This window comes from Sarcophilus harrisii, chromosome 2, assembly GCF_902635505.1.
Source record: "Sarcophilus harrisii chromosome 2, mSarHar1.11, whole genome shotgun sequence".
NCBI classification, from domain to species: Eukaryota; Metazoa; Chordata; class Mammalia; order Dasyuromorphia; family Dasyuridae; genus Sarcophilus; species Sarcophilus harrisii.
In genome coordinates, this window is record NC_045427.1 from 53,714,965 (window position 1) to 53,740,321 (window position 25,357).

Below are 25,357 nucleotides of genomic sequence, written 5' to 3' on the forward strand. Positions count from 1 at the left end.
ATCTGTGCTCCAACTGTGACTGACATAGATGTTTATAATGTATAAGTTCCATGAATAGACTATTTCATGCACCTTATTCTTAATTATTTTCCCCAATTTTCCTTCTTTTTTGTCCAAATTTCCATGTTTAGAAAACAAGCTAAAATATTTCCTAACACTTCTAAACAAAAAAAGTAAAAATTGAAAGCCAAATCATTAAATTATGACTAATACACAAAACAAAGATCTTACCTCAACAGAAGAACGAGGAGTCACAAAAAACTGATTGAACTCATCAGGAGTAAAATCTCCAAAAACATACTGAGGAGGAAAAAAACATATTGATCACATAAAATGTACAAGTTTAAAATAGCAGTAAAATCACTAAATATAAGAACAATTAATTATATATACACTGGTAACAAGAATTCCTGAGATCCATTTCAGTAGGCTAAATAATGGAAAGTTCTGAAAAATACTAATCTCTTAAAATCACTGAGCTGCTAAATTCTCCCAACCTATAAAACATCAATAATAAAACAAATTAAATGAAAAGTGCTCCAAAACTGAGGTCTACTAATAACAATTTTGAAAATATAAAATTTTATATGAGAAATTCACTAAAGGTATTTTCTAAATTCACTAACCCTATTTTCAACAACAATTTCTGATTCTCTGCTCACCTTTGCCTCCTTTTTTCTCTACCAATTAATGTAGGGAGTTGTCAATATATAACAGTGAAAACTCAAGAAATTAATCTAAGCAGCAGCAACATTTCTTTTTTTAGTTTTTAGATCAAAAAGGACCAAATGTAAGTTATTTTTAAAAATTCTCATAGGATCATAAAGGTATTGATCTAGGAAAACTTTTTCATGAAACAGATGAGGAAATTTAATCCCATGAAATTAACTAAACATCTTGCTCAAGACAAAAACACTAGGATTACAAATACCAGGCCTTCTGGCTGCTATTCCAGTGTTCCTTCCCAGAGGTAAACGAAATCAAATTATTATTATTGGTTGGCTACTTAAGTTGGGTCAACTGCCAGTGAAGGCAAGTCAACTTATGTAGCAAGGCACCCTAAAGGTGCCAACATTAAATATATATATATATATATATATATATATATATATATATATATATATATATATATATATGGTGCCAAGCAAGTGAAATAATCACCACTAAACTAAATACTTGAAACCCAAGACATTCTTAATCATCACTGATTCCAGTCCAGTGCCTGTAGCCACAATCCTAGGAAGCAAACCATGTGGAGGTGCAGTCTGGCAAATGTTTCAGATACAGCTGCTAAAGATCTAGAAAACAAAGTTCTTGTCATCAAAGTCTTTGATGTTAACATCAGAAATGGATACTATTTTGATCAATGGAAATGACATTAACGGAAGTACATTAGAATTTGCTTTATCACTTTATCTTAAGAACTACAGAACTTTACAATGTAATTTGCAACCAAAACTTTCTAAAATGTTGTCTCTTTAATTAGCAGGTAAGGTCCCTGAGAGCAAGGACCATCTTTTCTATTTGTATCCCCGGCAGTTAGTGCTCTGATCGAACTTAATAAATGTTCTATTCATTCATTCATTCACACTGTACCAGAACCAATGGCACTCCCAATAAGATAAAGATCTGATTCTGTCTTAAGGACAGATTAATTTAGAAAACAAGTTCACTTTAAAAAAAAAAAAAAAAACTTAATTTAATATGTAATATTTTTACTATAGAATATTTGAATTAGAAAACTTTTTCTTTAGATTATTTTATTTAAACTTTTAAAAGCTTACTATAGACAAAATTATCACAGGAATTTGATTAGAAGTAATCTTTAGATGTTATTTTGTCCAATTTCTTGATTTTATACATGAGAAAACACAGACTATTTAAGTCTTAGTGACTTGTCCAGAGTCACATAAAGAGGCCAGCTTTTCTGATTAAAAATCCAAACAATTTTCTTGATTCTTTACCATTATCTTTGGAGACAAATATCTTTCTCTCATAGAAATATCTCTCTAATTTTATTATATAAGTTGATTTTATAGATAGATAGATAGATATTATATATACATGGTGAGATACAAAGTTCATTCTGCAAATAATTTGAGCAATTCATCTACATTTCATATACTGGAGTCTGCTGTTTAAAATTAACTTTTGATTTTTGCTATAATGTATTCCGAAGATAATTGCGGGCTCAAGGCCATTTTTAAACAAAACAGATTCCAACATGAAAACATTTCATCCTTTGTAGAATTCTTAAGCAATTGCTATATGCTTTACTATTTAACTGAGAAATGAAACTACCACTTTAAGAAATTAACAAAATTTTGGTATAAAGTGTCTAAGATACTGGTCTATGTCCAATATCTGCCAATATATTTTACAGTTTCTACAGAAATTTTTAAGGAATTCTTTTCTCAAAAACTTAAAATGTTTAGGCTGGTCAAAAACAAGGTTACTGCGATTCATTTGTTTCTGTAAATTATATGTCTACTCTGTTCCAGTGATCTACCTTTCTATTTTGTAGCCAGTACCAGATAATTTTGATAATTATGGTACAGCTAAAACTCTTTCCTTTACATTTTTTATTAGTTCCTTTGATATTTGACTTTCTGTTCTTGTGAATGAGTTCTTATTTTTTTTCCTAATTCAGTAAAATAATTTTTTGGGTAATTTAATTGGGATGACATTGAATATATACACCAGTTTAGGTAAAATTGTTATTTTTATCATATTGGCCCTGTCTATCCATAAACAATGTTTTTCCAATTATTTAAATTTATTTTATTTGTATAAAAAGCTTTTTATAATTTTGTTCAGATAGTTCCTATGTTTGTTTTGGCAGGTATACTTAGCAGGTATTTTATAGTTTATTTTAATGGGATTAAAATGATTAAAGGGGAAATGTTGGAGATGTGCAAAAATTGACATATAATTTAATGTTGGAATAACTATGAACTGATCCCACCAATTTGGACAGCAACCTAGAATTGTGCCCAAAGAGTTATTAAATTGCCTATACTCTTAGCAACACCTTTATCATTACTAAACTGATCCCACCAATTTGGACAGCAACCTAGAATTGTGCCCAAAGAGTTATTAAATTGCCTATACTCTTAGCAACACCTTTATCATTACTAAATCTGTTACTAAAATCTGTTCTGATTAGGGGAAAAGGAAAACAGTCTATATGTGTTCTAAAATACTTAAGAGTAGCTTTCTTTGTAGTGGCAAAAAACTGAAAATTGGGGAGATATTTAATTGGCAAATGACTGAACAAGCTGTGGTATATGATCATGTTACTATGCTATAAAAAATGATGAGCTACGTGATTTTAGAAAAACACGAATAGACTTGCACAAAATAATGAAAAACAAAATGAACTGAAGGAAGAGAAAGTTAACAGTTAACAGCAAAATCGGGTTTAAAAACTTTTGAGTCACTAAGTAATTTGATTATCATAAATACCCAAATTAACTACAAAGAACCTGTGAAGAATACAATTATCTTCATGGGAGAAGGGGGAAGGGGAGGGAAAGGGAGGATGTGTGAGGAAAAAGAGAAAGTGACTTGGTAACTATTGTATATCGAAAAAGAATACCAAATTGTCTGTAACAAATTTGTAGTTTCATGTACAATCATCTTTTTATTCTGTCATGGAAATGCTTGTTTTTATTTCATAAACTAAACAAATGTTTGCAAATTTTATTTTACAAATGTAAGTAGAAGTCTCTTTTAGGACAACAATTTAGCTTTTAAAAAGTTAGTTCCAGTGATTTCCTATTCCCTCTAGGTTAAAATAGAATTTGCAGTTTCAATGAAAATTATTTCCCTCTAGCCCTCTATGGTTCATCCAACCAAATTGGATAGATTTGGGATGGATTTCTCTCACAAGACATTGTACCTCCCATCACAAAGTTTTTGAGCTATCAGTTCCATATTCTTGGAATACTTTATCCCTCCTTACCTTAGCTTCAGAGTCCCTCTCTTTCCCTTAAGAAAAAAATCAAATATGATTTTTCTACACGAAGCCTTTCTCCCCTAATTCCTAATATCCTTGCCTCCTTCCAAACTATCTTGTATTTAACTATTTTGCATATATTTAGATATTAACTTTATTTTTGCAACATGTTTGCCTTCCCATTAAGAATGCAAACTCCTTTCAAGTGGGCATTTTTCAATTTTTGTACTTTTTTTATTCTCAGGGCCTGAAGTAGAATAGATGTTTAATAAATAATTGTTAACTAATCATATTTATTTATATTTTAAAAATTCTCATCTAAATAATTAGTCATCTAGGGTTAAACTCAACCCTTTAAAGTCTCAACTTTAAAAAGAAAAAACAATACTTAAAACGCAAAGGACACAAACAGACCCTTACAGCTGAACAATGAAATACAAAATAACTCTCTTTACATAATTGCATATCATTCCTTTTAAGATAAACGCTTTGACATTGTTGCAAATGCTAATAAAGAAATATCTTTTTCTCAAACTCTGGTTTTCACTTTAGGATTATCATACTAGAGTACTGCTGCATATTTCTCTATCTTTTCTCAATTAATCTAGTGGTTGGCTCAGTCCCTTCACCATAACTCCTGTCCTAAATAATAACGGATTTCAACATTTCATACTGATACTGCCTCAAGTGTCCTACCTTCTAAATTCCCCAATCTGCTCAATTCCTACAACAGATTATTCCACCTGAGATTACTTCAATTACTATGACTTCTAACCTCTGTCTCTCCCTTTTCTTATCTAGGCTATCATCCCTCACTATTTATACTTTCCAATCTTGACATTTTGTGATTTAGTTCAATTCTAAATCTTTGGTACTTTTTCCTTCTGCCCTATTGCTGATCATGACTTGTTAAACCTTCACCATCCACTAATTCTGCTTCTATTTACATGCTGTTGAACTAAGCTGCAGAAAATTATGAAATCATGTTCATTAGGTCTATTATTAATGTTACATAATTTCAGTTGGGCCCTCCCTGCATTCCACCTCCCGATTCTGTGCTCTTCCACCAACCACCTCCTATGCTCATCTCTTCCTCTTCACCTTACTTTAAGACTCAGTTTAAATCCCATATTTTGCAGGAAGTTTTTCCTAGACCATCTCCCTCATCCTAGTGATATTCATTTCCTCTGAAATTACATTCCATTTATTCAATATATATCTTATGCATACAATTTCTTTTGCATGTTGTCTCCTTCCATTAGAATGTGCTCTAGGCAATTTGGAACTATGCCCAAAGGGCTATAAAACTGTGCATACCTTATAATCCAGCAGTCTTACTACTGGGTCCGTAAAGAGATTATAAAAGAAGGAAAAGGACCCGTATGTGCAAAAATGTTTGTAGCAGCCCTTTTGAAATGGTAAGGAACTGGAAATTAGATGCCCAGTAATTGGCAAATGGCTGATTAAGTTTATGTTACATGAATGTAATGGAATATTATTGTTCTATAAGAAATGAGGAGGAGAGTGATTTCAGAAAAGCCTGGAATGACTTATATGAACTGATATTGAGTGAAGGTAGCAGAACCAGAAGAACATTATTCACAGTAACAAGATGATTGATAACTGATGGACTTGGCTCTTTTCAACAATGCTGTGATGCAAGACAATCTCAATAGACTTCGGATGGAAAAATGCTATCTACATCCACAGAAAGAACTATGGAGACTGAAGTATATCACACTATTTTTACTTTTGGGTTTTTTTTGTGTGTGTGACTTTTCCCTTTTGTTCTGTTTCTTCTTTCACAGCATTACAAATGTAATCTATATTACGTTATTTGCTATGTTGGAGGGAGAAGATGAACAGGAAGGGGGGGGGGGGGAGTTTGGAACTCAAAATCTTATTTTAAAAATGTTGAAAACTACCTTTACATATAATTGGAAAAAATAAAATACCATTTACCAAAATAATAATAATTCTTTTAAAAGTAAAGTACAAGCAAACATCGAAGAGATACAGGATTCTTGGTTCAGTAAGAAGGCAGATAAAATTCAGTTTTACATTGATAATAACAATTCAAAGCACTTTTATAATGCCCTGAAGGCTATTTATGGAGATAGATCTATGGTGCATCTCAAACTCCGCACTGATGGAACTACAATGATTCATAATAATAATTCTCCTGGAGAGATGCACTGAACACTTCCACAGTGTTCTCAACAGACTGTCAACAATCAATGACGAAGCCACTGACCATACATCTCAGGCTGAAGTCAATTCCTCTCTAGTCAAACTTCCAAGTGAAAAAGATATTTTGAATGCTATTTGGCTCCTCTTATGTGGCAAAGTGCCTGGTGTCAATTCTATTCCAACTGAGATTTACAAGTTAGAAGGTCCATTGCTCAGATAAAATGTGACTGAAATTTTCCAGAATATATGGCAAAAGGTGGTTATCCCCCAGAAGTTCAAGGATACTTCACTGTCCATCTCTAAAAAATGAAAAAGAAATGTTTTCTTTTTGTGACAACAGGGAATGAATGAAGGCATGATAGGGCCAAAGAATGATGATCAATATAGTGAATGCTGCCTGATAAGATAACTTCAAGAGAAATATCAGGAGCAGAACAGAGGTCTGTACACAACATCTGTAGCTCTGACCAAAGCCTGTGATACTGTCAGTCCTGAGGGCTTGTGGAAGATCAGAGAAAAATATGATTCCCTGGAGAAGTTCATCAGTATTGTATTTCAATTTCATGACCGCAAGCTCACCCAAGTTTTGGATAATGAACAATGCTCTTTAGTTTTCCCAGTCACCAATGGGAACAAGCAAGACTGTACTTGCTCTCATGCTCTTTTAGCATGTTGTTTTCAATGATGTTGTCAGATGCCTCCATCAAATTCAAAAACAGCATCAAGGTCAGCTACTGAAATGGCTAAAAACCAAGACTAAAAAGTGGAAGGAGTGTTGGTGCATGATTTTTGTTCATAGATGATTATGTATTCTCTGAGGCTCAGATGCAACAGAGTATGCATTGATTCTCTGCAGCTTGTGCTAATTTTGGCCTGACAACATCAAGTAAACAGATTCTTCACCACACTGTCCTTATGTTGAACCACTGGTTATAGTAAATGAATAAATTGTGAATAGTGTGGATAACTTCACTTGCCTTAGCAGTATACTGGCCAGAGATGTACACACAGAAAACAAAGTTGATGCATGCATTATCAATCAGAGCAAGCCCAGGATCTAAAGGAAAATGTGGGAAGAGGCTAACCTACCAAACTGAAAGTCTACAGAACTGCTGTGCTCATTGTTGTATACCTAGGAAACCTGGAAAGCCTACCAGTGCCATGCCCAAAAACCTAACTGCTTCCTTGTGAATCGTCATAGGAAGATTCTGAAGATCATGGGACAAGTTAAGATACCAGACATTAAAGTTTTTCTTAAACTGTAGAAAGCACAATTCCAATAAGCTGGTCATGTGGTTAAAATGTACGTTTGTCTAAAAGACTACTTAATGGAGAATGCAAGCTCACAGGGAGGTCAGAAGAAGTAATACAAAGACTACTCGGATTATTGCAAAAGCCTTCTAATTAGTCTCCCTATCTTAAAATTTCATTCTATTCCAATCTATCCTCTATTCAGTTACAAAACTAATTTTCCTAAAATAGAAATCATTTCTCCTAACCAATACAGATAAAGAAATTGAGGCCCAGAAAAGCTAAGTGGTAGTCAGAAGCAAAACACTTTTGAGAAGTGACAGAATGAAAGGAAAGAGAAGGGAATAAAGAAGAAACAGGATGGAGGGAAATACAATTGTTTAGCAATTGTAACTGTGAAAAGGTTATGCAAGGGTCAATGTTGGAAAATTTACCCATGCATATACTTTGTTTTTACAGGTTATATGTATGGGTAACTTTACAGCATTAACAATTACCAAACCTCTTGTTCCAATTTTTCACCTCTTTACCACCCCCATCCCCTCCCTCAGATGGCAGGATGACCAGTAGATGTTAAATATATTAAAATATAAATTAGATACACAATAAGTATACATGACCAAAACGTTATTTTGCTGTACAAAAAGAATCAGACTCTGAAATATTGTACAATTAGCTTATGAAGGAAATAAAAAATGCAGGTGTGCATAAATATAGGGATTGGGAATTCAATGTAATGGTTTTTAGTCATCTCCCAGAATTCTTTCTCTGGGCGTAGCTGGTTCAGTTCATTACTGCTCCATTGGAAATGACTTGGTTGATCTCATTGCTGAGGATGGCCAGGTCCATCAGAACTGGTCATCATATAGTATTGTTGTTGAAGTATATAATGATCTCCTGGTCCTGCTCATTTCTTACAGAACAATAATATTCCATAATATTCATATACCACAATTTATTCAGCCATTCTCCAACTGATGGGCATCCACTCAGTTTCCAGAGGGTCTAAAGAAGTGTGTCAAACTCAAACATAAAGGATAGGGGAGGAAGTACATTAAAAAAAAAAAAATTTACACTAATTGTGTTGGTACTGTAATTTTATTATTTTGTTAAACACTTCCCAATTACATTTTAATCTAGTTCAGACTGTACCCAAGCCGCAGGTTTGACACCTTTGGTGTAGAATGGTGGTTAAAGTAGTAGTGGTGGTGGTCTGACTTGCCTGGAACAAGGTTTATGTGGGTTTGAGGTTATGGCAGAACAGGCAGTGACCATGGGTGTAGTGAAATAAGCCTGAACAGTTAAAAGCAAAACAGGTAATATTCCAAATAAAAATGGAATCTAAAGGAAGGAAAATCGAATTTAACAATAATAACTTTAATTGTTGATGGACTAAATTCTCAATAAAAGGAAGCAAATTTTAGAATGGACTAGAAAACAAAACACAATTTGCTGCTTAAAACAAACAGTAATGGAAAGAACGCTGCAATCAGGAAGCCTAGGTCAAATCTTACTCCCAAAATTTACAAGCTGTAACTCTTAAATTCTATGAGCCTCAATTTTCTCCTTTATAAAATGGAGATGGCAATACCACTTGTACCTAATTCAGCATTACTATGAGCATGAAAAGAAGATAAATAAAAAGTGTAATCCATGACTAATAGTCTTATATAAATGGAAAATGACATCACCATCTAAAGCAAAAAGTCTTAACTTTTTTGATCATTTTTACTCAATCGGTAAAAAATTCTTGGAGAACATGTGACCTCAACACATGTACACATATATACATAAAAATATTTATTAAAAGACAATGTATAACTGAACTATTAGATAGAGGTAAAGAAATAATATTTGAACCTATAAAAGGAGGTCATTAGAGTTTACTGAATATGGTCAGACCTATTTTTAGGAAAATTACTATCAGCTGTGTGGAGTATGGCCCGCATGGGGGGGAGGGGAGGAAAGGGAAGGAAACTTGAAGCAAGAAAAACTGATTAGAAAGCCATTGCAATAGTCTATTTAAGAGGTGATAAAGTATCAACAAGGCTAAATAATAATGACAGATATGAGAAATGTGAGAAAGAAACATGACTGGGCAACTGAGTATACTATGATGAAGATGAGTGAGATGATACTGAAACTGTAAAAGCAGGGTGACTGGCGTCCTTGACAGTAACAAGGAAATTTGGAAGAAAGGTGGGTTTGGAGGTAAAGATAGCAAATATCTGTGATGAAGACCATAACACATAAAAGCTGAGTTCTTGCTTATGGTTCAGTCACTCAATAAGCATTTAACCAAAGGGAAAGAAAATAATTGGTGTTAATTTTTTTTTTTAAATTTTGAATAATGAAGAGGGTAGGTTGTTATGGATGAAGGTTGCATGTCCTTTCAGATTATGGTCATTGTATTACTAATTCTATTTTTCTTATTTAATAGTATTATTTTGTTACAAAAGACCTCTAGAGAGGGTAACCTGTAAAAGTCATGTAGAACAGATATATTTCTCAAATTCTTCTAGAACTTATACAAAAACATCACATTTCAAACAAAGGGAAAAAAAACTTCAAAAACAGAAATGTTAAATATACTTTGTTGAGTATAATGCAACAAAAAATATAATTCAAATGAAATTTGAAAAGAGAGATAAATAGTCTAAAAACTAACACCTATAAAGACAGATCAAAGACCAAATCATAGAAAGAGTAATACTACAAAAACTAATCAAAATTCCAAAGAAATCCAAAGGAAGGGGAAAAAAAGTGTTTGTGTGTGTCTCTTTGAACACTTAATGTCAACAAAAGAAAGGTGGCTCCTGAATTACATGGACAATTAAAAGAAATAGAAAACAAAATTCCAGATTTCTAAGCAAATACAAGAAGGAACTTTTAAAATTCTAAAAACTATCAAATTCCAAATACTGAACAAATTATTAGTTAAGTTTTTAGAAGAATGAAAACAAAACAAAATAGAATCAAAACTAAAAAGGATAATTTATAACAAAGGAAATAAAAAATAACAGAAAACATTATACACAATTATATGGCAACAAAACTAAAAACAAACAAATATGAATATTCACAAAAATAAAGTACCAGAACTAATCATACAAAATCTAATTAACCCAATTTTATAAAGAGATATTAAGTAAACCATAAGTGAACTACCCCAGGGGAAAAAATTTCTTATGTATTTGTAATGTGTATTGTGCACATGGCACATACAAAAAAAAAAAAAAATACACATGAAAATGTGTATATATGATATAGATATTTATAAGTTCTATCAAAAAATTAATGAATGACTAATCCTAAAACTCAATATGGAACAATAGAAAAAAACACATAAAATAAAAAACACCAAAAATTTGGTGCCAAAAAAACTGGATTTAAATTTCAGTTTTAGTCAAAACTGACAAAATCTCTCTGAAATCTTAGACAAATTATAACCCTCTCAAGAAAAATTAGGTACTTGGTTTTGGTTTAAGTCAGGGCTTCTTAAACTTTTTCCACTCATGACCCATTTTCACCCCAAGAAATTTTTAGGTATTCCCAGGGATACAGATATATAAATATTTCATGACCCCAAAATTCAGTTACACAATATGGAGATATGACCCACAATTTAAGCAGTTTTGAGCTAAGTGATCTATGAGATTCCTGTCACCTCTATGAGATTCCTGTCACCTCTATGAGATTCCTGTCACCTCTATATACATATAAAAATAATATATACTGTACCAAATTCCTTCTAATTTCTAAGCCAAAAAGGAATGAAGGAAATAAAACTATCGATCAAGATTACTAACAAATCTTGATGCAAAACTATTGAAGAAAATAATGGCAAAATAAAATGCACCAAAAAATTATTCATCAGCAAAACAAGCTAAAAAAAAAAACCAAAACCTATGATTAATAAATGCATAAAAAGCTTTTTATAAAATACAGCATTCATTTAAATTAAAAGCATACAAAAAGACCTTGCCATAATAAAATTTTAAATTATCTCAAAAATATAAATGAGCAAAACAAATAGAGATGTTCAATGATAATGACAAGAATGCAGCAATATAGTAAAAATGAAAATATTACTCAAATATACAAACTTACTACCTTATCAGCTAACTGAAGGAGATCTTTTCAAAGAATTAAGATGAAATAATAGTATCAACTGTGGATAGGTCAAGAATATAGGGAAGAGAAAGTACAAAAGAAAAGGGTCTGGCATTAATATAACTCAAATTATATAGCAGCAATTATCAAAATTTGCCCCCAAAATCTATTATCAGATTAAAAAATAGAAGTATTGATCAGCAAAAGAGGTTATATAAGAAACACATAAAAAGAAATGATTATAGTAGCTTAGTCTTCAATTACTTCAAGAATATAAAATACTAGGATAAGGACACAGTTATTCAACAAGAATTTCTGGAAAAATTTTCAGAAAGGAGGTTGATGGGAAAATGGTCTACACCCATATCTTAAAAAAACATCATATGCAACAAGAAATAAAAATTCCTTAGAAAATGATTTTCTCTACCACAACTACATTGTAAAAGACATTTCACTTAAGGAATTCCTACAAATAAAATTAAAAGCTATTTTAATAAATAAGATGAACAGCTTTTAAAAATAAGCAAACTGTCAACATTTATAATAATCAAACTTATGAGGATAATTTAGATTTTTAGATTATTACTTCAAACTTGAACTGATAGTAAAAAAAATTTGCAATAAAAATTCAATTTAAAAATTTAATAATTTAAAAATGCTTCATACCCTTTGACTTTGAAATCCCACAAAAGGATTTATAACCCAACTATGTTATCAAGCTACTATCTACCTGCATCACTAATTGTAATGGGGGGGGGGGGAGGGAGAGAGAACAAAACTGTGTACCCCCCCAAATGAAAAATAACTGAATAAATTGTGGTATAATGACAAAACATTATTATACTATATAGGAATGACCAATATTAAAAATAAAATAAAACATGAAATGATTTTGATAAAGTGCTATACACAGCAAAGCAAAACACAATTATAATTTTATAAAAGACACCTTTAAAGTTTTAAGGAAAAAAATTCCAATTAAAAGAAGTTGATATTAGAGGCAGCTAGGTGGCGCAGTGGATAGAGCACCAACCCTGAAATCAGGAGGACCAGAGTTCAAATGTGACCTCAAGACACTCAACACTTCCTGGCTGTGTAATCCTGAGCAGGTCACTTAACCCCAATTGCCTCAGCAAAAAAAAAAAAAATAAAAAGTTGATATTGGCTTATAATCGTAAATACCTTCCTATTTTTTACAAAAGGAAAAATTACTAAAGCTGAAACTGGAATCAGGAACACATCTTAAAAAAAAAAAGTTCTAATTTTACATCAGGAACTTACTGAAAAGTCACCTAACCTTGGAACTTCAGTTTCCCAGTGATTAAAAGTGATTAAAAACCTTCATAGAACTGTTACAAGGATCAAATGAGTGTACATAGAGCACTCCAAAACCCTTAAAACTTTCTATTTCCATCAAGAGCAATCACTCTCTAAGTAGTTTTACTAACTCTTGATAACAAATAACACCCCAGAAAGAATTCAATTTGAATATGATGAAAGGGGTAAGAAGCATTGAAACAAAGTTTACAATGTTTTAAAAGGCAAGTCTCTCTTCAATAGCCAAGTTTTTCTAGTTAATTTTTCCTGGAGCAAGGTCAATGTTTAAGTAAAAATAGTTAAAAGAAGACTTCACTGCACATTGAAAAGATGTTAATGTTGCCATATAATTAGGATTTGTCCAACATTTTCTTTAAAAATTTCTAAAAGCAGCTCATTCCCAATTTATCATAATACTTCTTGCAATAATATCAAACTCCTAACTGTAAATATCTTAAAAAATATACATTTAGTGCCTACTATATTCAAGATCATAAAAAACAATTCTGGGGAATATCTTGAAGCAATTTAAGAATGCAAAAATCACCCAAGTAGCAGTGGCACATATCTGTAATTTATTCAAACCAGAGGCTACAGCTGGTGAACTGCTTGAGTTGGGGAGTTCTAGAACTACACTGTGCTTGCATGCTTGCAGTATGTTAAGATGACAGTGACTAGACCAAGTTCTGCACTAAACAATGGTGGAAGAAAAACGCTGCCAAAGGACAAATAAACAGGTTAAAGCTCTCTTGCCAAATTGGCTGTTAAAATCAGCCCAATATTCCCTTCACTTCTGGCCTGAGCAAGAGGAGATCCAGCCTCTCTCCCGTTCCCCCCAAATGCAAAAATCATAGGCTCGAATAGAAAGGGTATTTCCATTTTCTTGAGGTAAAGTTAAGCATACCTAAAAAGCATATTCTCCCTTCTCCAACTTTCATATCTACTATAGGATATTTTTATAACTTTTCAGAAAATAGTAGGAATATCAGTGTTAATCAAGCTGCATGTTAAGAAAAAGAAATCAAAGAATTTTTCCTCTAAATATCAGAACAATCTCATTAATACGCTTTCATCTATAACACTTTAATGGCTGTGGATTCTGTGATGATTGTGCTAGCACCCAGGATACCTTATAAATCAGCCAGCACAGGATAGTGGGAAGGACCATTTTCCAAGCATATGCCCATAGAGTATTGTCCAATCAGTAACTAGCCCTAAGTGCTTGAACTGACCTCAGTGCAAAGACTCAAGAGTTTCAGCCCTCTACAGAATTCAACATTTAGTAAATATTTATTAAGCATTTTTGAGCAAAGCCCTTTTCTGGGAGTTAGAGGTAAATACAGATGCAGCAATATAGTTGGAGTAGAATGAATATGGCATTTAGAGTGAAAAGATCAGGTTCCAATGCCAGAGTAGTTAGTGTCACTTCATTTGAGGGCCTTAATGTCTTCATTTGTAAAATGATGGTGTTTAACTAGATAACCTTTTTTACTTTGTGGACCTCATAGCATTCTGGTAAAGCATACCGACCTACTTTTCATAATAAAGTTTTTAATATATAAAATAAGCATGTGATGACAAAGGAAATCAATTATACCGAAATACAGAAGTATTTCCCCCCAATTCAAGTTCCGAGACCTCCTGAAGTTCCCATGGATATAAGGCTAAGAATATTTCAGCTCTAGATTTATGATTCATTAAAAGGAATGAATTAAGCTTTATAATTATACTAACCAAACACAGACAGAATAAGAGTTATGAACTGTTCATGCCTTTTTCTGTAGAGGTGAGGAACTATGGGTGTGGAAAACTGCTCACCAATTGTCAGACCCAGGTGATATGGTTAGTTTTCCTAAACATTTTTTCTCTCCTTTCTTGGGAGAATCTTTTCTTATGGTTTTCTGGGTAAGGGATAAGTAATGATATGCTGAAAAATGAAAATGATGTAAAAACAAGAGATATCAATTTTTAAAATTTAAATAAAATAATAGGTTCAGATGACATCTCAGATATAATCAAATGAATAAGAAGGGAAGGAAGGAGGAAGGCAGAAAGGAAGGAAGGGAGGGAGGGAGGGATGGAGGAAAAAGAGGGAGGGGGGAGAGAGAAGGAAGGAAGGAAAGAAGGAAGAAAGAAAGGAAGAATGGAGGGAGAAGAGAAGAAGGGAAGAAGGGGAGAAGAGAAAAGGGAGAAAGGGAGTCCTGCCCAGGACAGAATTCTGGACTATACCCACATCTAGTAGGAGCTGGTATTGGTGTATTGCTGCTGTTATCTATTTCTCAAAAAAGACTATGACATCAGGAGGTAAGTCTATGAAATGCAAGTGAATTGCATTCAAGTGAAGAAAATGTGCAAAAGTTACCAGCCTCACTTTCTCTGGAGCTATCTGGGGCCAGCAGCTACAGGAAGCTCAGAGCTACTAGACAAGGTCCTGGATACAGGGGAGGTCTAAAGTTTGATTGAGGTAATACACAATCAGTGATTAAGGATTGACAAGAAATGAGACAGAGAATGGCCTCTTTATCTAGTTGTCGTCTCCCTCCCACCCCACCCCCCCAAAAAAAATCAATCTGGGAAGGGAAGACCCTCGGGTTTTCTAGCCCAAATAGAAACAATTGTTATTTACTTTCACTGAGACAATCAGAGTCCAAACAAGGGCCAAGTGGGACTTGGCCAGGATTGACTGTTGGCTGAAGTGATTTAGATTTAATGCATGCCCCTTAAGAAAGAAGATATCTACTGTAACCTATTTAACATGTATAGGACTGCTTGCCATCTGGGGGAGGGGGTGGAGGGTGGGAGGGGAAAAATTGGAACAGAAGTGAGTGCAAGAGATAATGTTGTAAAAAAATACCCTGGCATGGGTTCTGTCAATAAAAAGTTATAAAAAAAAAAAAAAAAAAAGAATTGCACTTATGTCATAGGAAGAAGGGAGTTAAGGAAGGGTGGAGAAAAATTTGGAACACAAAATTTTAAAAACTGAAAATTGAAAACTATCTTTACATGTATTTGAAAAAATAAAATGCTACTTAAAAAAAGATATCTTAAGAGGTTTTACAGATCAAAATTTACATTCCTTTGGGCATAACAGTCAGATAAGGGCATGATACTCTATATGAATAGATAGAAGAGAAAAATCTTAGAACCAGAGGGCAAGGTAGACATTTCTACCTGATCACCATCTGGATGAAAACTTTGTAGTAACAATGTAATCAAAATTTAGTTTCCAGGTCAAAGGAAAAATACTACAAAGCAGTCAGAAAGAATTCAAATAATCAGGAGTATTGTCAGCATTACACAAGACTTAGCAGCTACCATCATAAAGCAGAAGAGAATATGAAATATGATATTGCAGAAAGTAAAAGATATGGTTTAGAGCCAAAAATAATTTACACACAAAAAAAGGAATGTAATCCTACAGCAGGCAAAATGATCTTTAACAAAAGTACTTCCAAGCATTCTTGATGAAAACACCAGTTGTATAAAAATTCTCAAGTTCAAACACAAGAATTAAGAACACACAAAAGAAAACACAAATGAATGATTTTAAGAGAACAAGGATAAGGTATGTAATTAAAATATGAGATGATACATGTGTCCCCTCATGATCATCATCAGAGATCATAAAATGTTCTGATTAGACAAGGTCTAGGAGTAGTCATTATGTCTTGATGGTGCTAAAGAGAATTCACAAGGAGTGGGGGAAAGAAAAAGAAAGTTTAGAGAAAACTGTTTCACACAATAGAGATAGGCAAAAAGACATCTATAAACAAGGAAGATGCCATAGAGCAGATGCAACTTATAAAGCTCTCTCATATGAACTGATCAAAGAAGAAAAGCATATACACACAAAGATTTTGGGTACAGAAATACATCTCACTAAACATTTCACTTTCTTCCACAGCTCTCATTTCTTTTTCTTTTTTTTCTTTAGTGTTTTTATTTTGTGGGCTAAAAAGATATTTAATTTAATTTTTAATTTAATATTTCATCTCCTTCAGAAATTCTAGTTGAATCTGGACTCAAGCTGTATGTTTCTTTGATGCTTTCTTTATAGCTTTAGAGTTCTCTCCCAAGTTTTTGCCTTAAACACCCCTGTCCCCATAGCATCTTCTTAATGTTGAACTTATTTTTTGATTGCCCATTCTTTCAGTCTACTAATTTCACAACTGAAATAACTTGGCGAGTCCATGCTCTGTATTTCAGGAGAGAAGATCTGCACTGATCTTGTGGCTGTTTTCTTTGTTTATTTGTAGTATTATCCCCATATCTTGTAGGGAAAGGAGAGAAGGAAGAATTAGGAGATAGACTAAGTCTCAAAACAGAGACTTAGTCTAAAACAAACTCATAACTAAGGACATACAAAAAACATTTACAACTTTCTGGAAGGGGGCTTATAAAAATAATAGTTAGCATTTATGTAGTGCCAACTGTGAGCCAGGCACTATGCCAGGTGCTTTGCAAATAGTATCTCTCATTTGATCCTCAGGGAAATAGATGTTATCCCCGTTTTACAGCTGAAGAAACTAAAGCAAGGATTTAATAACTTGCCAAAGATGAAATAATTAATAAAGGTGTGGGACAGGATTTGATAATAGGATAAGGGGATGCCTGTAAATTGGGGAATGGCTAAACAAGTTATAATATATATATGGCAAAATGTTGTGCTGTTAAAAAAATTATAAAAGGAATAGTTTCAGAGAAACCTGGAATGACTTATATGAACTGAGGTAGGCAGCACCATAAAGACCAAAACTTTGAAAGACTTTAGAAACTTATAATGAACATGCTACCCTACCTCCTGATAGAAAAATGAACAACTCAAGTCAAGAATAAAACTTGTATTTCTGGACATAGTGCAGAAATTTATTTTGCTTGATTATACATATTTCTAATGAGGGTTTTATCTTTCTTTCATTCTTAATCTTGGTGGAAGAAAGGGGAGAAAGAGGTACGGAATTTTTGCTAATGGACAAAAATATATCTTAATAAAAAAGAAGTTAATGAAGCAGAGGCAATAGGCAATTAGACGGCTTTTTTAAATGAATCTGGCTGAAAAAGGGAAGAGAGGTTTTAGACAACAGCTTGAAGGATATTAGTGATTAGTGAAACTTTAGTAGTAATGATGGAGACTTGGAATTATTTGCTTTTAGACAATATAGAAAAGGGAGCAACTAGGTGAGACAGTGCTGGCCATGAAATCAGGAAGGTTCATCTTAATGAATTTAAATTTAATGTGAGACACTTACTAGTTATGTGATCCTGGGTAAGTCACTTCACCCTATTTACCCTAGTTTTCCCATGTGTAAAATGAATTGGAGAAGGAAGTGGAAAGCCACTGCAGTATCTTTCCCAAGAAAACCCCAAATGGGGTGAGGAACAAAACTGAAAGAAATGAACAATAATAAATATAGAAAAAAAACAGTATGCTATTTAACAGAAAGTGAAAATGAAAGATTATCTTTAAGTGGGGAATCTGTAGAGGCAAAGATAAATGTAGAAGAGTTGTACTTAGCAAATGATTATCAAAAGAAGTACAGGAGAAAGTGAGTAAACCTAGTCAATGGATTTTGAAAATTTAAGATAAGTAAGATCTAAAAGCAACCATCCTCTATTTTCTCAGTAAAGTATTAGGCCTAGATCCTGAGCTGAGAAGACCAAAGAAAAATGTTAAAGAAAGATTAGATTCAGAGCATAGCTTCTGTGGAGAATGGGATAAATAATCTATGACAAAGTTAAGGAACAACCCTATTTCAGTGAGATTTAAATTGAGAATCAAAAAAAAAATTTGTGGCAGACCCAAGTCAGCTCAGTATCTTGAGTTCCTCTAACTCCATTAAAACATGAATTGGAAAAGAGGCAGTATATGGGAGTAGTTCAAGGATGGAATGGGGCAAATCTTGGATAAGGAAAAATTCTGAAGTAGAAGTGTGCAGCTGAATTGATAAATTACAGAGTTGATACTGGTAAATTGCAGAGTTGATACTGGAAATGGAAATCACAGCAGCAATAATGAGTAAGTTGAGGGACATCAATTAAGATGTTTTCTAAAAGAATTCTCTCTACCTACTTTTTTTTTTTTTTAAAGTGATAACTACCTAAAACTTTTAGAAATGAAAAATCATTGAAAAACTTAAGATATAAAACTCTCTAGCTCATATATCTGGACTAATTTTAAATGGATAAAGTGAAAATAAAAATATACTATTTAAGTAGTACAAAGGATAATGCTATAATTTTAAACAAGGAAAACTAAAACAAGCTATAGAATGCACAGCACTGACAACTTGAAATTTTAAAAAAGTAACAAAAAAGATTTATTTCACTTAAAAACAGATGTGTTCGTGAAAAGCTGTACAAATCTATCTTCTAACAGCCTATTTCAAATGCTTCAAGGCTACACTGTAGGTCAACAAGAGGATGCAAAATGAAAGCTACAATACTACCCCCCCCCAAAAAAAAAATAAGGGAGTTGGGGAGGAGGCAGAAGGTGAAAATTAGTCTGAAATGGTAAATGGGCATTTCTTAAGTGCTTACCAAGTGTGAGATAAGGTTCTAAATATTTAGAATGCAAATAAGCAGAAAAACAGTCTCAACCATCAAAGAGCTTACTAGAAATAAGGGGAATACAACACACAGGGAACTGAAAGGGAGAAAAAGGAATGAAGATGGAAAGGATGAAGATGGAAAAAGAATAAACACGCGTTTATTTCCATCATGGTGTAAATATATGAATGATGATTAAACATTGAATTAATTAAAAGCAAGATAGATATATATTGTTTAGATATTAAGATATATATTAGATATCAATTAATTTACGCCAACTGTAAGAATACCTGTGAAAGCAAGGAGTGCAGCCTAGAGAAGAATGGAAGAAAATCATGGCTCTTTAAAATGTGTAACAGCCAACCAAAGAGGCTTCTTGTAGAAAAATGAGATTTGGAAGGAAGTTAAGAAGCAGGAATAAGGCAGGAGAGAGTTTCAGATATGGGGCATGACCAATGATAATGTCCTGGCCAGAGCTGGGAGATAGAAGGCAAGGAGGCCAGGACGTGGAAGAGACTGAAAAAGTAGGAAGAAGGGGACCAGATTATGATAAGCTTTGAAACGCAAACAGACAATCCTGGTCCTGGATTAATGGATTAATTTACTAAAGGAGAAATGGGATGTTATGGGAAGACCTATATTTTTTAAGAAGACCACATTGCCTACTTAGTGTAGGATGGACTCCAGGGGGGAAAGACATGTGGGAAGAAAGCCAACTAATACACTATGGCAATACAAGCTTGGGGTAATGGGTGATGAGGGTCAAAAGAGAAAACAGGTGGTGTGAGAGATGTTACAAAGGTAGAATTGGCAGGACCCCACAGCTGATTAGATAACATCTAAGTCAGTTATATAATTTCCTTTTCAAAATATGATCCCAAAATGTTAATGTTATCATAATAGTCATTTTTCTTATTAAGCATTTTTTTTCTTTTAATTTAGGAAAGGTAGTACACAAAGCCCCACTTGTATCTCAGTTTTATCACTAAATGATTTTTTTTTAATTTATTTAATAGCCTTTTATTTACAGGTTATATGCATGGGTAACTTTACAGCATTAACAATTGCCAAACCTCTTGTTCCAATTTTTCACCTCTTACCCCTCCCCCCCAGATGGCAGGATGACCAGTAGATGTTAAATATATTAAAATATAAATTAAATACACAATAAGTATACATGACCAAACCGTTATTTTGGTGTACAAAAAGAATCAGACTAAATGATTTTTTTTTTTTTTTTTTTTTGCTAATTTTACCACCTCCTGCCTTTGTTTCTTTATCTCAGAAGTGCTGAGGGATTCTTACCTTGGGATTCACAGACCTACAACCACTCCCCCTTCCCCCTAAAGTGTCTTCAAATATATAGATTTCAGTGATTCCATGAAGTTGGATGGGGAAAATAATTATATCTTTATTTTCATTCACTCCTACTTCATGAATTTATGGGAATAAGTTAAAATTGGCTTTTTTGGAGCATTATGACTTGGAGAACATAATTGTCATTAACATACATATATTATGTTTTTTTAATGTAATGCTAACCTGTGAGACATTACTTCAATCCATTTGTCACCACCTAATGTAAGAAGCAAAGCAATATTTGCTCCTTAACTAAGCAAGGGCACACCAGAATCAAGGTCAAAGAAGAACATAGCCAAATAAATGTAGAGACCAGTAGGGCACACTACTTGAGAGGTAAGTAGAAAACTTATAAAGAACTGAAATAAAATTACTCAAACCTAAATGCTGATCACCTTTTTTTTTGGATACTTTCTCCTCAGTCAGTTTTCATGACACTGCTTTCTCTTAATTCTCCTCTATTCTTTGCTGCCTCATCTGTTTTGGGCCCTTTTGTCTTCTCCCTCTATAAAGTTACTGGTTGATCTCATTAACTTCCACTGGTTTAATTATCACTTCTATAGATAATTTTCAGATCTATAAATCTAGCCCTAATCTCTCTTCTACATCTCACTCCCATACCACAAAGCAACATCTTTTGGGGCACCTAGAACTGAATGTCCTATAGGTATCTCAAACTCAACCTGGTTAAAATGGAACTGATTAACTCTCCCCCAAAACCTCTCTATTTTTAAAAAAATGTTAAAACTACCACCAATCATCCTCCTAGTCACTAATGTTCAAAATCTTAGTGTTATCCTTAATTCATTGTTACTTCACCCAATATACAATCTATCATAAAATCTTGTCATTTCTATTATTACAACATCTCTCATATATGTTCCCCTCTCTTCTTAATATAACCACAGCCCTTGTTCAGGTTCTTCTCACCTCTCTCACCTCACAACTGATTCTACCTGACTCAAGTCTTTACCCTCTTTAATCTTCTCTCTACTCAGCTGCCATGATGAACTTTCAAAAGCATAGGTCTAACCTTATACCACTCTTATCCCTATATCTAATAAGCTCCAGGGGCTCCCAGTACCTCAGGACAGAATAGACTCCTTTGTTTGGTATTTTAAACTCTTTCTAACCTAGCCCCTTCTTATTTTTCCAATCAACTTAGAACTTTTTCTCCTCTACACTTTACAATTGTCATACTTATAGTCCCTCAGATATTGTGTCTTTATACAAGCTGTTTCCTATGCCTGAAATTCTCTGCCTCTTCATCTCAGCCTCTTACTTTCTTTGACTTCAAGACTCCATTCAAATTTCACCTATTCCAGGAGGCCTTTCCAGATTATAACAGGTGTGAATGTCTTTCCCTCTCAGAATATCTATTTGTTCAGTATATACCTAGTTATGTGGATAGTAGCGAGCACAGGGCTTGGCTTTGAGAATAATTCAGTTCATGCCCAAAGAGCTATAAAACTGTGCATATCCTTTGATCTAGCAGTATATCTCTAGTAGGTCTATATCCTAAAGAGAATATAAAAAAAGGAAAAAGACCCACATATGCAAAAATGTTTGTAGCAGCATTTTTTGTAATGGCAAGGAATTGGAAATTGAGTGAATGCCCATCAATTGGGGAATGGCCTGGAAAGACTAACCAGAACTGGTGCTAAGTGAAGTGAGCAGAAAGAACCAAGAGAATATTGTACATAGCAACAAGACTATGATTATCAATTATGGATGGACTTGGATCTTTTCAAAAAATGAAATAATTCAAGGCAATTCTAATAGACTTGTGATAGGAAGAGCCATCTGCATCCAGATAGATAACTGTGAAGACAATGTGGACTAAAGCATAGCATTTTCACCTTTTTTGGTTGGTTGTTTTTTTCTTTTCTCCTGTTTTTTCTCCTTTTATCTAATTTTTCTTGTTCAACAATATGAATATGTAAATATCTTTAGAATTACTGTACATATCTAACAGATTGCTTGTTGATTAAGGGAGGGTAGAGGGGAGAGAAAGAAAAATTTCAAACACAAGGTTTTACAAAAGTGAATTATTAAAACTATCTTTGCAAGTACTTAGAAAATAAAATACTATTTAAAAAATAATTTACTTCAATGTGGTCTCATACACATTAGCTGTGTGATCCTGGGTAAGAAATTCAACTTGTCTACCTAAGTTTCTTCAACTGTAAGATGAGATAAACATTAGCCTATACCTCCCAACATTGTTATATAGATCAAATAAGATAATATAGTGTTTAGATTGCACATACTAGGCACTTAATAAATGCTTATTCCATTCCTCTCTTTCCTTATTTATATATTATCATGTAATCAATGACAGATACAGTCTTTCTGCCTTTCTTTGACAGTAGACAGTACTATGCCAAGCATAAAATAAGTGCTATATGCTTGTTGACATGCCTTAACCCTGGGGAAGACTTCAGGTGATGTAAGGCTGGCATAGAAGAACTAGACACAGAATAGGCTGAAGAAAACCTGAAATGAGATCAGGAGCAGTAACCACCAAAAAATAGAGAGCCCCAGGAATATTCATATAAAAGTTAGAAAGGAAGATAGAAGAAAAACTCCTTCCAAAGCATTCATCCAGTTAGCTTTATTTCTTGGATTTGACTCCACTATCTTTACACTCCCAGGAAAACCTCAATACCAAGAAAGTGATCATCCCCGAGATTACATCAATTTTGCTACTCAGTTTCTCTGTACCCCAAATAGCTTAAGTCCCTTTGCACATCTAGAGGGCAGTTTATATTTGAAGACTGGCAGCCCAGCTATTTCCCATGAACTGCAATCCTGGGGACTTTTTAACCCGACTGAATGAACTGAATTGGTTCCAAGAAAAAAGAGTGCAAATACTTCACCATTCATATCCCTCAAGTAACACATTCTCATCTATGGAGGTTAGGTGATTTTGAGAAACTAGCACAAAGGACACCGCTCACAAACTGCATAACTCACTCTCTTTATATCTCGATTAAAAAAAAAAAATACTATATAAAATGTACTACATAGGGTGTCCCAAAAGTCTTATTGTATTTTTCAGTTCTAAATCAACATTGAGACTACTTAAACATATTAGAGTTAAACAGCTTTTGAATAGCTCCAATATTGGTCAGAGTTGAAAACTACACTAAGTTTTGGTACCCCTCTGTGTAATTGTGGGCTATTATGTACCATTCTATTACCTACATTCCCCAAGCTTCCTCATCCAAATACTCCAATTGCTCCAATACACTCTCAGTATTTCCTCCAACACAATCCAGACATGAGTGATTATCCATATTCATCCATGTCCTCTAATACAAGCAAGTGGGTTCATTCAAGATGATAGGGATTTTTCCCACAATCTCTTCCCATCTCATAGATGTCAAAGGAATAAACAGGCCTATTTTCTCAGCTGACTGACCCATTATTTTTATAATCTTATGTTTGTGTACGTATGTATGTACGTACACACACACACACACACAACTCCGACCTGATGATATTCTTTGCACCAGAAGTGTCAAACTCAAAAAGAAAGGAGGTCATTAACTATACACAGGAGGAACTGACAGCTGATATACTGACTTAGAAAATCACATATTAACACCATATTCTATATTTTTATTTATTTTGCTAAATATTTCCCAATTATATTTTCCAGAATAATTCTCACTCTGTAATTGTTTAGTTGATTTACACTCGCCATGCTCTGCTTTCTTCAGAGTTATCATAATCTCTTACAGTCATAAATGACTTTTATTATGGCTCCTACTTCACCTCTATGTAGTCTGTGACATTATCAACCATCTATCTCTCTTTGAAAAATCTCTTCTTAGGTTTCCTTCACACTTCTCCCTCCTGGTTTTCCCTCTATCCTATCTGATCACTACTTCTCTGGATCTTTTGCTGGATCTTCATCTAAATCACACTCACTAGTAGTGGCCATCCCCAGGGTTGGCTTGGGCCCTCTTCTCTTTATGTACTATTTTACTTCATGTTCCAATAAGTTCCCAAAGGTTCAATTATCATCTATGCAGATGACTCTCAAATCTACTTGTTCAGATCTGATCTCTAGTTTCACATATCCAACTGCCTATCATGTATTTCAAATAGTATGTCCTGTATACATAAAATGTCCAAAACTGAACTTATTGTTTTTCTCCCCAAACTCTCTTCTTTTTTTCCTATTACTGTCCAGAGTACTATCATCCTCCTAGTTACTTAGAAACTAGACTAAAAACCTAGATATCATTCTCACCTCCTCACTGTTTCATCCATCCCCACCAAAGCCAATTAGTTGTCAAATCTTGTCAATTCTATCTTCATAACATATTTTGCATATACTCCCTTCTCTCCTGATACTACTAGTTCATAGTTGGACTACTTCAACAGCCTGCTGGTTAGCTCCTCACTATCGTCCAGCCTTCACTCATCTGCCAAACTGATCTTAATCTGTAGGTCAGACCATATTGCCTTGCCTGGGAAAGCAAGGGGGATTGCATAGCTTTTTATTACCTCCAAAAACAAACAAAATCCTCTGTTTGGCTTCTTAAACTTCATCATACCTTTCCAATATGTTCCCACCTTACTTCTCTTCACATGCCCCATGATTCTTAT

General features: G+C 33.6%; 1 protein-coding gene across 4 annotated transcripts in view; it reads right to left on the reverse strand.

Moving 5' to 3' along the window:
• USP10 (ubiquitin specific peptidase 10) overlaps nt 1-25,357 on the reverse strand; it is a 69,466-nt gene that overhangs the window by 36,874 nt on the left and 7,235 nt on the right. For all 4 annotated transcript variants that reach the window (XM_031950186.1, XM_031950190.1, XM_031950187.1 and 1 more), the window contains exon 2: nt 232-300. In XM_031950186.1, the coding sequence (XP_031806046.1) occupies nt 232-300 (69 nt within the window). The remainder of the gene's footprint in view (nt 1-231; nt 301-25,357) is intronic.